The sequence below is a fragment of the Amia ocellicauda genome, chromosome 1 (genome assembly GCF_036373705.1).
Source record: "Amia ocellicauda isolate fAmiCal2 chromosome 1, fAmiCal2.hap1, whole genome shotgun sequence".
Lineage (NCBI taxonomy): Eukaryota > Metazoa > Chordata > Actinopteri > Amiiformes > Amiidae > Amia > Amia ocellicauda.
In genome coordinates, this window is record NC_089850.1 from 51,242,221 (window position 1) to 51,257,052 (window position 14,832).

The 14,832-nt window shown below is 39.7% G+C and overlaps 1 protein-coding gene across 2 annotated transcripts in view; it reads right to left on the minus strand.

Moving 5' to 3' along the window:
- cadm1a (cell adhesion molecule 1a) overlaps positions 1 to 14,832 on the minus strand; it is a 300,521-nt gene that overhangs the window by 67,240 nt on the left and 218,449 nt on the right. For both annotated transcript variants that reach the window (XM_066708350.1, XM_066708341.1), the window contains exon 3: positions 2,503 to 2,649. In XM_066708350.1, coding sequence (XP_066564447.1) covers positions 2,503 to 2,649 — 147 coding nt within the window. The remainder of the gene's footprint in view (positions 1 to 2,502; positions 2,650 to 14,832) is intronic.

Sequence of the window (14,832 nt, forward strand, 5' to 3'; positions counted from 1 at the left end):
TCTGCCCACTTACCCACCTCTCTAGCCTCCTTCAGGTATCCTGGTCATTCATTCTTTCAAACTGAACTGACGGCCTCCATCTGCCTGTAGGTTTGGAAGCCAATGTACTGATTTCTTCCCAGGCTAGCTTCTTGAGCCAGAGGTGTGACTTTTCCACAGGGAGCAAGGTTGTATGTTGGGGTCCATAAATATGTTTAAATAATCGCATTGTTTAATGCGTGACGATTATTATACGGAATGTGTTTGAAAGAAGAGGTGCTGTAATAATATAATGGCAAGCTTCTCGTCGGTGCTTCTACATAGAGTTAAAAAAAAAAAAGAAAGTTAAATATCAATGTAGCTTGGATTGGGGTCTGACACTACGGTAAATATCAGACAGAATAATAGATAACAACGGCAGAAATGGCTGGCAGGCTGGGCAACTCTCCAGAGAAGTTATTTCCTCTCTAATAATGTCAAATCTCCAGGGTGAAGCATTTCCAAAGACTTTCATTCCTTGGCACAAAAAAGCGGTGCAATGTGGAAGATTCCCTCTCGCACTCTACTGATTTGTCTTTAAAAAACAGAGAGCTTGTAACAGGTGCCACTGGTTCTTGAAAAAACACCCCAAGGGAGGGATTCGATTGATGAAATCAATACACAAGTAAATAAACTGAAAACAAGCACACAAACAAACATTACATTTGCTACCGTACTGTTCATGGTTTTACATATAATCCTCTTGTAGTTTACAGGCCAGTCTCAATACAGTTTCATCACAGGGAGAGGGGGCAGGTACATACAACATTCACCAAGAAGTTTACACCTGTTTTGTTGCTTGGTTTCATTTAGTTTCCAGACAAGAAAACAATGAAATGAAGTTGTGAGGTCTCATAAATCTCGCAGCATGGTATTTTAAGACCGCTGTAAAGAGTTATAAGGTATCTTTTTTAAATGTATGTATAATTGTATGCAAGGAGTTTATTCTTTCCTCCTTTATCAAAGCAGTTGAATAACACTTGCATGTTAGAAAATGCTTTATGAATACGGCCCAGGGTCTCATACCATTCATAATGTGACGTCTATAACCTTATATTTCCAATTAAATAAAAATTCAATTTCTTCTGCTTCACTTGCCCAGACCAATTTAATATCCCCTTATGTGTCTAACGTGCATAAACAACTTACTTTGGACTTACAATGAAAGACAGAAATAGCCTAAAGAGCTATCCTGATTAGTTTTACATGGATCATGCTCCCCCCTCCCCACTGCCCCCTTTTCTAGATTATTCTGAAGTCTGTAAGCTATTTGGGCATCTTATTATATATATATATATATATACACTTTTTATTTTTTTAAGTCTGCATGAAAGATGGAACTCAATGACAAATAATAGCATCTGAATAATCTCACAATGGAGTGTAGCCTTTCCCGAACCCTAATTGCACACCTCCATTCACAATCAACAAAGGCAACCACTCTCCAGATGATTTTCTTTTTTTTAAAACATATTTTCTTCTCCCAAGGTCTCTCCCTCATCTCATTTGTATTGTTTTTCGGGGGTCTAATGCAGGAGGCTCCAGTGGACATGTCATTTATTGCTAAATAACCGCAATCAATTCTGATTACTAAGCCGGGCCGTCGTGCTTTAAAGGAAGCCATCAAGGTTTTATTAAGCAGAAAAGGGATAATTACATATGTAGTCTGGACCCCGCGGTAAAGGGCCTGAACTTTCTTACAATTGCAAAGTTGAAGAATAAAGTAACTGCTCATCTGACGCACTGATCCAAGTTTTAAAATTATACATGGCTGGTCTCCTGAGGGGCCTGGAGCCACAGTGACAACCCCCCTCCAGTGCCACCCCGCACAAAATCCTTTTCAATTATTTTTCAGACGCCTTCACATTATGCAGGTTAATGATTGCTTCTTTGCAAATGTTCTTCTTAAATAGAAAGTTACAGGCAAACTCGCTGATGAGGATTTCTGCCCGTGTCATAAAAAAAAGTGCAGCAGTTCCTCTTTATTCTCAGAGGAACAAAACTTCTTGCTTCGTATTCCATGTAGATCTTTCTTCACTCCTCTAAGGATGATGCTGCATTTTTCTAAATTTTCTAAGTGTTTGATTTCCTGAACAGCCCAATCCACTGCTGAACAGGCTGCGAGTTTTGGTCTTAACCAAAGCAAAACCTTCACCCAAATCATCCATCCTTCTCTCAACATTAACAACAACAAAAAATACTGCATGTATTAAAAGATGTACAGCACTAACAGTGTGAGATGTGGATCACAATATCATAAGAGTAAATATGCCAAGCATGTTAACAAACCATCCCCCCATATCAAAAGTAATTCTGATTTCGTGATACCTCCCTACATAGGGCTTATTTTCTGGTATCTAAAAATACACCTTCATAAAGCAGAAATAGATGTATTTTCACTTTGATGTACCCTATCCTTTCAAAAGACCTCCTGGGGAAACACTGCTGTGAGTGACGGAAGGAAGCGAAAAAGGAGGCACTTACGTCTTACGTCTCTGAAGTAAATCGTCTGTCTGTTTGGGTTGAGTAGCTGGATGACAGAGTCGTCGTTGTTTTTGACTCTGCAGCTGATGGTTGCTACTTCCCCCTCCACCACCGATACATTATCCGTCACCAGATTCTGACCTTGCACTGGACGAAAAAAAAAAGGAAAATAGGAAGGAGAGAGGAGAGAGGAGAGAGAGAGAGAGAGAGAGAGAGAAAGAAGGAGATGAATTTGTGGGCTTGATATCTGCCTTCACCATCTCACACATGTTGCTGCATGTTTCTCAGGAACGGTAAATCTTTTTGACAGGAGTCCTGATAAAAAAATAAAGCTTGTTGTGAAAAATATGTGGGGCTTTTATTACTGTTGAGTCACAGTATGTCTCAGCCTGGGTTTCTGTAACAGTATCAAAAACGACTGCGTCTTGAGCACCACAATGAGGCAAGATTGAAAGCTGACCTGTACCTGACATTCAGTTTCAGGGTCTTGCCTTTTCATTGTGGCACGGATGCGTGTGTTTCTAATGACAGCTACCCTATGAAAGTCATGTGGCAATCAATGCTAACTTTCGTATAAAGAGACAGAATGTTGAGACCCATTTGTGTGAACTGAAGGAACGGTTAGGTCAATCTGCCCACGGGAGGAGCATAAAGAAACAATGAAATTGAGACATAGATTCATGAACACAAACGGCATAATAACTACATGAATGAAAGAATAAATAAATAAGAACACAACACAAATTTAAAAAGCAAAACTGCACATTCTATGCTGTGACATCTTTAACGCAGGCTGCCACACTCCGGGCCTGCAGATGTTAAAGTCTTGTACAGTACAGTGGGGAGAATTATTGATTTCTTCAGGACTTTTTTTTTTTTTTTTTTTCTGTCCCAGCTGGACTGAAACATTACAGCTCTGAAGGATGGGGATTTTCAAGCCCAGTAATTGCTGCTCATGGCTGTGCCGTATCACCGCAGTGAATCAGAAAACAAGCTGATGGAAGCTGGCAATCTCGAATCAGTCTAGTGCAACACCATTTCAGTCCAGGGGCAGCTCTGCACCTCCAGATAGATGGGTTTGGATTTACAGCTCATATTTACTTTACTTAATTTCTACAATTTTCAGTGGCAGTTAATTAAAGTCTAAAGGGGGGGGGGGATGTCGTCTCTTTTAATCCATGTAATTTACATGCAGTTTGAGATTATATATATATATATATATAATAAAGTGTAGATCAGGAGGGAAAGGAAAAAAACAAACAAACAAGTGAGCAAAAAACACGATGTTCTCCTGTTCTATATTTGACACTTCTCCCAGGAGCTGGAAGGTATAACACAAATCAAAAGCGCTTATAAAATGCTCTGGATTCACTGACAGGGAAAAGTGAAAACCTCCCACTGCCACTCATAAGAGCCATAACGTGTGGATTTGCACGCCTGCGCTGTCTGACACCTCCAAACCCCTCTGACATTTAAAAAGGGAAAAAGCAAATGGATCCTCTGACGGTGATAGATAAGGCAAGACAGCTCCACTAACATGATTTACATCAGACTGCCAAATGTGGAGTACATCTGAACACAGAGAAAGCTTAACCTTTTAAACAGAAAATATTTCAGACTTGTCACATGGAATGTATTTCACATGTAATGCATAAGGAAGATGCCAATATATAGTAGTGGTAGTAATAACAATCATGATAATGATTATGAAATATCCTGCTCCACTCCTAAAGTTTGGAGCACTGTTTGCAATGCTTAACCTCTTAGTCCTTTTTACAGTTCAAGGTTCAAGGTTTTTGACTTCACATTAAACAAGCACAAGTGGACTGCAATGCTGTTACAGCTGTAGTCAAGTGCACACAATAGTGGGTGGGGGTGTTGGTAGTGGTAGTGTAGGAGTAACGAAGAAAGAGATCATGATCATGTGATAGTACAGTATAAATCATCACTTTGTTCCCTGCCTCTGTGTGTCACAGTTTCCTACTTCCTTTGGCTAGACGACTGGGTCAGAGCATCTCCAAAACTGCAGCTCTTGTGGGGTGTTCCCGGTCTGCAGTGGTCAGTACCTATCAAAAGTGGTCCAAGGAAGGAAAAGCGGTGAACCGGCGACAGGGTCATGGGCAGCCAAGGCTCATTGATGCACATGGGGAGTGAAGGCTGGCCCGTGTGGTCCGATCCAACAGACGAGCTACTGTAGCTCAAATTGCTGAAAAAGTTAATGCTGGTTCTGATAGAAAGGTGTCAGAACCCACAGTGCATCGCAGTTTGTTGCGTATGGGGCTGCGTAGCCGCAGACCAGTCAGGGTGCCCATGCTGACCCCTGTCCACTGCCGAAAGCACCTACAATGGGCACATGAGCATCAGAACAGGACCACGGAGCAATGGAAGAAGGTGGCCTGGTGTGATGAATCACAAGTTCAAGGTGTTGACTTGGCCTCCAAATTCCCCAGATCTCAATCCAATCGAGCATCTGTGGGATGTGCTGGACAAACAAGTCTGAACCATGGAGGCCCCACCTCGCAACTTACAGGACTTAAAGGATCTGCTGCTGTTGTCTTGGTGCCAGATACCACAGCACACCTTTAGAGGTCTAGAGGAGTCCATGCCTCGATGGGTCAGGGCTGTTTTGGCGGCAAAAGGGGAACCTACACAATATTAGGCAGGTGGTCATAATGTTATGGGCTGATCGGTGTATATACACACACACACAGACACACATTTATTTATCTATCTATCTATCTATCTATCTATCTATCTATCTATCTATCTATCTATCTATCTATCTATTTATTAAGAGCAACCAGCACCACATGCCTGCCACCCACCACAGCCACCTGTACAAAAGAAAAAAAAAAAAAAAAAATATATATATATATATATATATAATTAATTTAATAATACAATATTAAATGGACAATCTCAGTATAGTCATAGCAGGGCAGTAATTAATCCGTTAACCCCAGTCCCACAATCGATAATGGCTGTCACTGTATATTAACACCATGGTTTCCAGTGAAGAGAGTGCTATGGTGCAGACTGAATGTTTGCACAAGACTCTCTTTAGACCTACCTCTGTATGAGAGAGGTTTGGTTGAAAACAAGCGCGGGTACAACAGGCTATTGCATCTGCTAGTGACGATGTTAGTTAATATCCCTCAAGGTATGTGGGAGTGGAACAGGGCATGTGTGGCAGTTACTGGCACACACTGGTTCATGGCCTTTCTCGGTGCAGACCCACTCTTCCTGGGCTGCTGGGCAAAGTATATTCCTGGATCCTCTCCATGCAAATGCAGACAGATCAATCTGTCAATACAAGTAAACTATCCTGCCTTTACTTTATTGAAGTTTTCCTTAATTGAACCAGATAATGTTGTACTAAATAATACTAAAAAGGTATTTACATGTAAGAAAGAATAAACCCAATTTGATGTTATATGGACAATACAAGATTAGCATATGAAATCTAATATGTACAGGTAATACATGCTAGGCCTAGATGATATTGCAAAATAAGTGCTCTTTTGGCCAAAGGGTAATATGCAAAGCAAACCTTTCACAAGTGCACAAATCTCTGCTGCCTACAAATAAAAATTGCCACGCATAGGAATAAAATGCTCAATTAATTAAATGGAATTAGTTCCAGACAAAAATAAACAAACTGGTGAAGTGCAAACATATTTCAAGTTAAACTGGAGTGCCTTATTGCATTACATCAATAGGTCACTTGCCAGAGTACACAATTGTATCATAGAGGAACCTAATCTATTTTAGGAATTAACAACAGCCCGATTTGTAACCCTAAAACAAATAAACAAAAAAACAACGTTAATGAAAGCCTACATTTACAGGGCACTTTAACCCAAACCCTGGCCAAGATCAAAATGTTACCAAAATGTCAGTGATTAAGTCAAGTTAAATGCAAAGTTTAGCAACTTACTCAAAATAATGCTGTCTACACAACTGAAATGTCAGTGTTAGAGCATCCCTACCTTTATCTGTATCCATAATTAAAACTTGCTTTGTCAAATTTCCATTTATTTATTGCAACATTTTTCACAAAACATAAAAATCTTCAGCTCATACGGATATGACAAATATTTCACATAACGACTTAATACTATTCAGAATCTATCCTGAATGGGACACTGTACTGCTGTGTCCGAAACAGACCATTGATGACTGTATACCACTTATTACATCAGTAGGCCCCCTGCCCTTATTTAAAACTTACCATGTGCAATTTTCTAATTTTGAGAAACAAAACAATTCCATATTAAATCCATGAATAAATCTGTGCAGAATTACACAACTTTGTTATGTCAGCACAAGCTCACATTTCTTACCGGACGTAAGTTGTGTTTTCATGTTTCCAAAGTGGGGTTAAAAAGACTCGGAAACACTGGCCTCCAGATTGTGAAACTGGGAACAGGCCTGGAAGGAACATGTGTTTGTCACAAGGGGTTACACTCGTATGCTGCAAGAACACCAATTAGATCCCTTGTGCAACAATGAGGACAGGAATGCCAAAACATCCACGATCTTTATTACAGAGTTTTCTCAGATAAATAATACTGTTGTACACCAGTTTGACTGACACAAAATTATAATACCTAGCCTATTTAACGAATTCCCCTAAGGCTAACTTATTTCTAATATGATACATTATTGAACATTGGGAAATCTTAATGGCAGGAGTTTTCTGATTAATTATGTAGCTGCTGCTCTGCTGCCGGCCCTGAGAATGTTAGGATTCCCTCAGACATAAACACATGAAAGAAGGACAGATATATATATATATATATATATATATATATTAACATATCTTAATACCAGGGGTGCTGTTTAAAAACATCCGAACAAGTCAGGAGCTCCCTCCGAGATGGGAAACTGGGTTTGCATCGTCTCGCAGATCTGTTCAGGAGCTGCATGAGACGTGGGCGTGAGGTAAATGCGAACTACCTCTGTGTACTCACTTTATTATTTTTAGACAGACTTCTTGCACACTACAAATTCTCTGTCAGACGTCTGTGAAAAACTGGAATTTGTACGGTTGAAAGTACACAACGTGCAGCTCCCCAGTTCAAATGGAAATAGATCAATACATTAGGAAGAAGAAAAAAAAAAACACAATGAGTGTAAAATAACAGAGCACACATTGTTAAGACAGACAAGGAATTTACTCAGAGAATTCACATAATCTCTTTGTGATATTCTCAGTGTGATTTTAATCTATTGCCAGTAAACGTGCAGGCCTTTTTGTTCCATTTTGTAAGAAACATCACACTGCATTACAGCTTTATACTTGTACTATTCTGTGTGTACAAACGCCTCTCAAGGAGTTTATTTTTATAACCTTTTATTAAAAGAAGATGTTTTCAGAACCCTTTTGATATGATGCATACACACCAGAAGAGGATTATTCACGAATAATGAATGAACGAGTGAGTGAGTGAATGGTTAAATTAATGTGTCACAGTATCCAACTTAATGGAAAATAACATATATACCGATCAGCCATAACATTATGACCACCTGCCTAATATTGTGTAGGTCCCCCTTTTGCCGCCAAAACAGCCCTGACCCATCGAGGCATGGACTCCACTAGACCTCTGAAGGTGTGCTGTGGTATCTGGCACCAAGACAACAGCAGCAGATCCTTTAAGTCCTGTAAGTTGCGAGGTGGGGCCTCCATGGATCGGACTTGTTTGTCCAGCACATCCCACAGATGCTCGATTGGATTGAGATCTGGGGAATTTGGAGGCCAAGTCAACACCTTGAACTTGTGATTCATCACACCAGGCCACCTTCTTCCATTGCTCTGTGGTCCAGTTCTGATGCTCACGTGCCCATTGTAGGTGCTTTCGGCAGTGGACAGGGGTCAGCATGGGCACCCTGACTGGTCTGCGGCTACGCAGCCCCATACGCAACAAACTGCGATGCACTGTGTGTTCTGACACCTTTCTATCAGAACCAGCATTCACTTTTCCAGCAATTTGAGCTACAGTAGCTCGTCTGTTGGATCGGACCACACGGGCCAGCCTTCGCTCCCCACGTGCATCAATGAGCCTTGGCCGCCCAAGACTCTGTTGCCGGTTCACCGCTTTTCCTTCCTTGATAGGTACTGACCACTGCAGACCGTGAACACCCCACAAGAGCTGCAGTTTTGGAGATGCTCTGACCCAGTCGTCTAGCCATCACAATTTGGCCCTTGTCAAAGTCGCTCAGATCCTTACGCTTGCCCATTTTTCCTGCTTCTAACACATCAACTTTGAGGACAAAATGTTCACTTGCTGCCTAATATATCCCACCCACTGACAGGTGCCATGATAACGAGATTATCAGTGTTATTCACTTCACCTGTCAGTGGTCATAATGTTATGGCAGATCAGTGTATATCTGAACAGTAATATACATATTCATTTAATTTAAGATTTGCTATCATTCCTCGCCTTTATGATTATGTGAATATTTATTTGTAAACACTGAGAAGCAATCTAACCTTGGGGACAATCTACAAGCCTGGAGACAACAAGGATCTCCTGTCTAAAGGAAGTTTGTCAAAACATATTTCTCTATTAAAATAACTTTTCATTTTTTAAATAAATGAATACATACATAAATACATAACTTGTGTGAGATAAGAGAATTGGAATAACCAAGGTCACTAATATTACTGGGAACTGAGAGGGATTTTAATTAACTATTCTGTATGGACAGGAACTTCATGAGCACAGCAGTAGCTGTCCCAATCTTCACAGTTTGCCGTGCCTGGCGAGACTCTACACGACTACATCCCTGAATAAGGCATGTCGTGTTCATCAGAGATGTGAGACTTCTGTGATTTTTCTGAGGGTTAGTGACGTAGCACTTATTTATTATTAATCACCTACCATACATACATCAATATCAGAATTGGTAATTAGTAAAAAGTTAGAGAGTTGGTTTTGATACACAACGTTACTTCTGTAGCAGTGAAGAAGGTTCACATCTCTGACTTTGTATAAAAGTGCATGATATGATATGATATGAACTAATGAATTTGGGTTTATATAGGTGCATGGAAGTGAATTTAGCCTATGAGGCAAATATAAGGTACAGTGCCTCAAATATTTCTATAGGTATCACTTTGTTTTTGCATCAAATTAGGTTCATAGCAAGGTTTTCACATAACATTAAACCAATAACAAGGCTTATGTTATAATATTCACACTGAATATAATCATCATAAAAATCACAAACACAACAACAACCACTTAAAAAAGAAAAAAAAGTGTTTCAAATGATGAAACTGGAGTAGTTATTCCATACCCTGGAGAGTGTTTAAGCTTTATTGTATTTAATTAAGAACAACGCTGCCTTGTTTTACATGCAGATTATGTGACAGGGTTTATAAACTGACCTCCTACGCCTCTTTGAAAGAATACCAGAACAAATCCCTGAAAAGCTATTGTCTCCTGTCTAGGCTGCTTCCACAAGGAAGAGAAAGCCTCTCAGCAAATACAAAAAAATAAAGAAAGAAATAAAAACAGTGAGAAAGAACAGTGCTAATGAAGGGTAAAATAGATATGGAACATAATTCAAGCTGTACTTGCAAATGTATTGGTTTATTTCATGACTGTATTTTTTGCTCCTTGTGTGTTTTATGGGCAGCGTTTGGCGGTAAAAAAAACGAAACAAAACAAAACAAAAAAGTGCTGTGGAAAAGCTGAAATCTGCTGAATATGGGGGAGATCGCAGGTTAATGATTTATGCGTCACAAAGGTTGCAGTGGTGAAGCACAGCACCGGAGGGCCCGCCATTACTCTCCCTCACTGCAAAATCTCTTTCAGGAGTCCATTTCTTTTTCTTCTCCTTCCTCCCCTACACTGGATAAACAAACCAGAACACATCCTGCAGATGGCCACGGAAAGAAACAACAACAAAATAAAGACAGAATGAAAGAAAAAAAAGAACGAAAAAGCTCCAGAGAGGAGAATCTTAACAGTGAAGAATCTATGACACGTGCTTGAGGAAATCTGTCTTTGTTTTATATAATTCTTACTGGTAACAGAGACTAAGTTAATTATTGGCAATATTACCAAATGGAATGGCGAAGTGAGGTACTTCCAAAAAAACACACAACTATACTACAGCTATGTGTTTATAATGGGGAGCTTTGGCCAAATCAGGATAATATTATCCCTTACAGTCTTGTTTTTGTCTGAAGCTTCAGGCTGTGTTGTCAAGCCTAGCCTAAATACACTGCCTCTCTCTGCTATCGTGTTCCTGCAAACACAAAGAAAAGTTTGATAAGAGTAATGAGGGGAAAAAGGCGGGAAAGTTCGCTTGCAATGGCAGCGTTTCCTGACACACCCTTTTAATAATGCAATTCCTTTGCATAGGCTTTTTGCTACTGATCTGACACCGCAGTGTGAGACAGAATATCTGAGGAGTGGAAGACCGGCATGAGTGAATTCCTCGGGGGGGAAAGGGCACGGGCATGCTGGGTATTCTTTACTATAAAGGCACAGCACATCCTACTTCTGAAAACCTAGTGCCTTGACTGTAAATCCTGGAGATTAGCCCAATCGGGTCACCATGCTGAAGAAATCCGACAAAAAGTAAAGTTTTATATTAAAACTGGCAAATAATCCAGGAAAAATACAATATTTTGGTGCAACAGGTTACAATTGCTGATGCCACAGTGCTTAAGACTGCTCTGCAATGATAAGATAAACTATATAGGCACACATATACCATTTTCCTGCATTTTTCTTTTCCTGTTTTAACAGGTTCAAGTTAATTATCCCTTTTCATACAGCATGTCAACACAATCAATTAGTACACTTAGAATTTACTAATGGTGGACTACAGTAGCCCACACTAGCTTGTTTGCTAACTAATCTACAGATTTAACAGTTTGTTGTGTGTTTTTCTGGTACTTTTCTTGCCTGTTTTACTTTTTTTCTGTAAGTACAGAAGTCATGTGTCCTTCTTTAGAAAGTTTTTTCCTGACTGGCCATAAACCTGCACTGATGGCAGGCAGCCTTAGGCCTGTGATCTCAGGTCTGTGCCGCTTAGCACATCTGAGGGAACCGGATAAGACTGCTAACACCCCCAATAGTAGATTAACCACCACATTCCTCCCCCTCCTGGACTTTCAGATGCCTTCCTCGGTTGATTCTTGTATCTTATTCAGCTGTGGTAAAGCCTTGCAAGAATGGTAGAAGCAACCTACTTTTTATTTTTTATTTTACTTTTTGGGTGGTGGTGGTGGTGGGCTTTAGTTTCTTACAGGGGCTATTTATTCCACCCTGCACCACTTTGTCTGTGAATTCTATGGTATGAGCTGTGTTACACTCTTCAAGATATGTTTGCTTTAATCTTCTGCTCAAAGTCCCATTGACTAGCATTCCTGGCAGAAAAATAAAACACCTGATGAAACATCCATCTTCACAAAGCTGAATGCCAAGCAATATGGGAGGATAACAAGACAGCATCACCCCCATGTGGAAAAGAATACTGAAAAAAAAATACTGAGAAATTAGAAAGACACTGATGTGCCATTCACATTGTCATGCACTCAGTTTATATTATACTTTCCTGTATTTTTCTTGAAAGGTAATATTATCGAATAGTTATCCAACTGTCGATATGAATATTGTGGACAACAGATATGCCAAAAATAATAATACATGCAACCAAGCAGATTTTTAAAGAGCACAGGGAGTAGATGGCTTAGATTTCCCTTCCTGAGGACAATACCTGTCTTACATAGGACTGACGCTAAGACACTATGTAAAAATAGTGAGTCCCTTACACTTGTGCTATGTATGGCAGTAAATGCTAACATGTCACTACAGCAAAGTACATAACTAAGTACAAAATCCTGTGTGTGCTGCTTTTACTGTTTCATCAAATTATATAGATACTCATAACCACATACATATGGCTGCTGAAATGTCATCTCTAATGGCCTTAAACACTGTGGCATTGTTTCAATCTGTTAAGCAGAAAATGCCGGGCACTGCTGAGAATAAACTCAGCATACGGCTGTAAAAGCACTCTTAAAGTTTGGGCCCCATCCAATCCCCTTTGGGAATCTCCACACAAGTTCAATTCCAATTAAAGAAAACTAACTTGGCTGTAATTAATAATCGGATTGCAGGCAAACAGGCCCATTCGCCAGGGTTGGATTCTTTTGCAACTACAGTAAACATTATAGATTGCCTCAGCATCTTTTTTCATGATTGGCTACGGATGGAAAAAGCCGTAGACATTAATCCCTGGTGCCAGAATGTAGGCAATAGCTGGGTACGGCTCAGTAGCTGACAAATTTCCCTTAATTCCTTGTGCTGTTTACAAGTGTGTAGCACAAGTATTTTACTCAGTATTTCTTAAAGGCCCGACAGTCAAGGCTGGCCCCTGTACCGCTTTGAAAGTCAAAGCGCAGTTTCAAGCGGGTGATGGAGCCGCGGAGAAGGAAAAACACAGATCACCCCTGGTCTGTAAAATACAGTATGAGAAAGAAAACCACTAATCCAATTAAACAACTGCAAAATGTGAGGTGCTAAGTATTTAAATCCTGTATTTTATTTTGTGAACTTACAGCTGATTCAAGAAGGTTTAGGAGGGCACCTTTACTGTTGGTTAATTCCACAGATCCTTTTACTTTGAACTTTTCTCTCTTGTTCTCGCATGAAAAAGCATGTAAGTTCAAAAGGATATTGGACTGCAGGTTGTTAGTGCCAACTCAGCCAGTTGGGTTTGAAGCGGCTCTTTTCCCCACAGAGCAAGCAAGCAATGTGTGAAGGTTGGAGGCCAAGCCTGAAGGGAGGTCTTGATAGAGCATTAAAGTATGAAAATGGGAGACGGCCATTTTTAATTTCAACAGAGACCCATAGGCTGTCACACGTGTAGTTCAATCCGGACAAGCTTAGGTTTCCTGGGCTATGACGCATCATTTAAAGGGCAAACAGTGTGTCGATGAAGACTATGTCTTGACAGGTTACTGTGTGTGATTGTGTATGCGTGTATGTGTGTGTATGTTCTTGCATGTTGCTCTTTTAATTTTGTTTGTTTGTTTACTGTGTTGTTTTTTCCACCTCTGTACATACTAGTCTCCCAAACTCAACAGCCAGGCCTAAGAGTGAAGGAACAGTCTGTACGGATGAAGCTCCCCACGGACAAAGCTCAGGATTGCTTAAGGCACTCGTGTGCTCGTTCAAAGTCTGAACTGGTTTGATTCTGAGCTGCCATTCTTTCATTCATATCAGGAATACATGTCCATTTAAAACCCTTAATTTATTTTTTCAGATCGTCTCCTGGCATGCTGAAATCCTCTCTTTGCAGGAGCGGATAAACGGTTTCTCAATGAAATCCAAGATCAGTCAAATGCTGGTGGGGGATTTTCCGCAAGGGCGACTGGGCAGTTCCTCAGTACGCCTGGGATGTAGCTTTATATTAACTTTCATCTACAATAAGAAAATAAACGCTGAGGAATACGAGAAGGGACCAACGTTTTTTTTTTTTTATATAAAACTAAAAACCAATTATAAAAAAACATAATAACAACAACAACAATAATAATAATAATAATAATAATAATAATAATAATAATAATAATAATAATAATGTAAGCTTCTGTAATGTAAGCAGGCAAAACAGCTTTTATGTTATGAAGATAAAATACAATCTATTTTTGAATTATTGTTTCCTTGTTATGTCCTCTTAAATAATAAGTATTTACTAAGTATATCTAAGCTATGGATGCACACTAATTGCTCCCATGGAAAAAACAAACAAACAAAAAAACAAGAAACGGTTGGGAATGACACGCTGAAATTCAAAAGATTGGAGCAAAGTCAGCAGCTAGGGTAAGATTAAAAGTGAGTTCACCTTCCTTGATCCTGGTGTCTCAGGTTAGCAATCAGCCATCTGTTCTTTGTTTTCCATGACAATTTAACATGCCTAAGATAAACGCTCTAATGCAAAACCGCACTGATGGTTAAACAAACATCAATACTGAGTGGTGGAAAAAAATAAATAAATAAACTAATTAAATTTATGTAGTGGTTTCGAGCCCAATATAGACAAAAACCTCTGGTAAGCCTGCAGGCTGTCATGGCTGAAACTGCTGGAGGCACTGTGTTTTATTTCTTATAACAAGGATTTTGTAATTATAAGAAATGTATAATTACAGAGCTTTGACAGCGCCTCACGCTGCTGTTGCTCTGTTTATTTAGCAGGCGATCACACACACATACAGTACCGGAATAATAATAAAAACACAAAAACCCAATTAATAATCCGCAATGTTATTGTTGCGTTCAGGTTTATTTATTTTTTTCC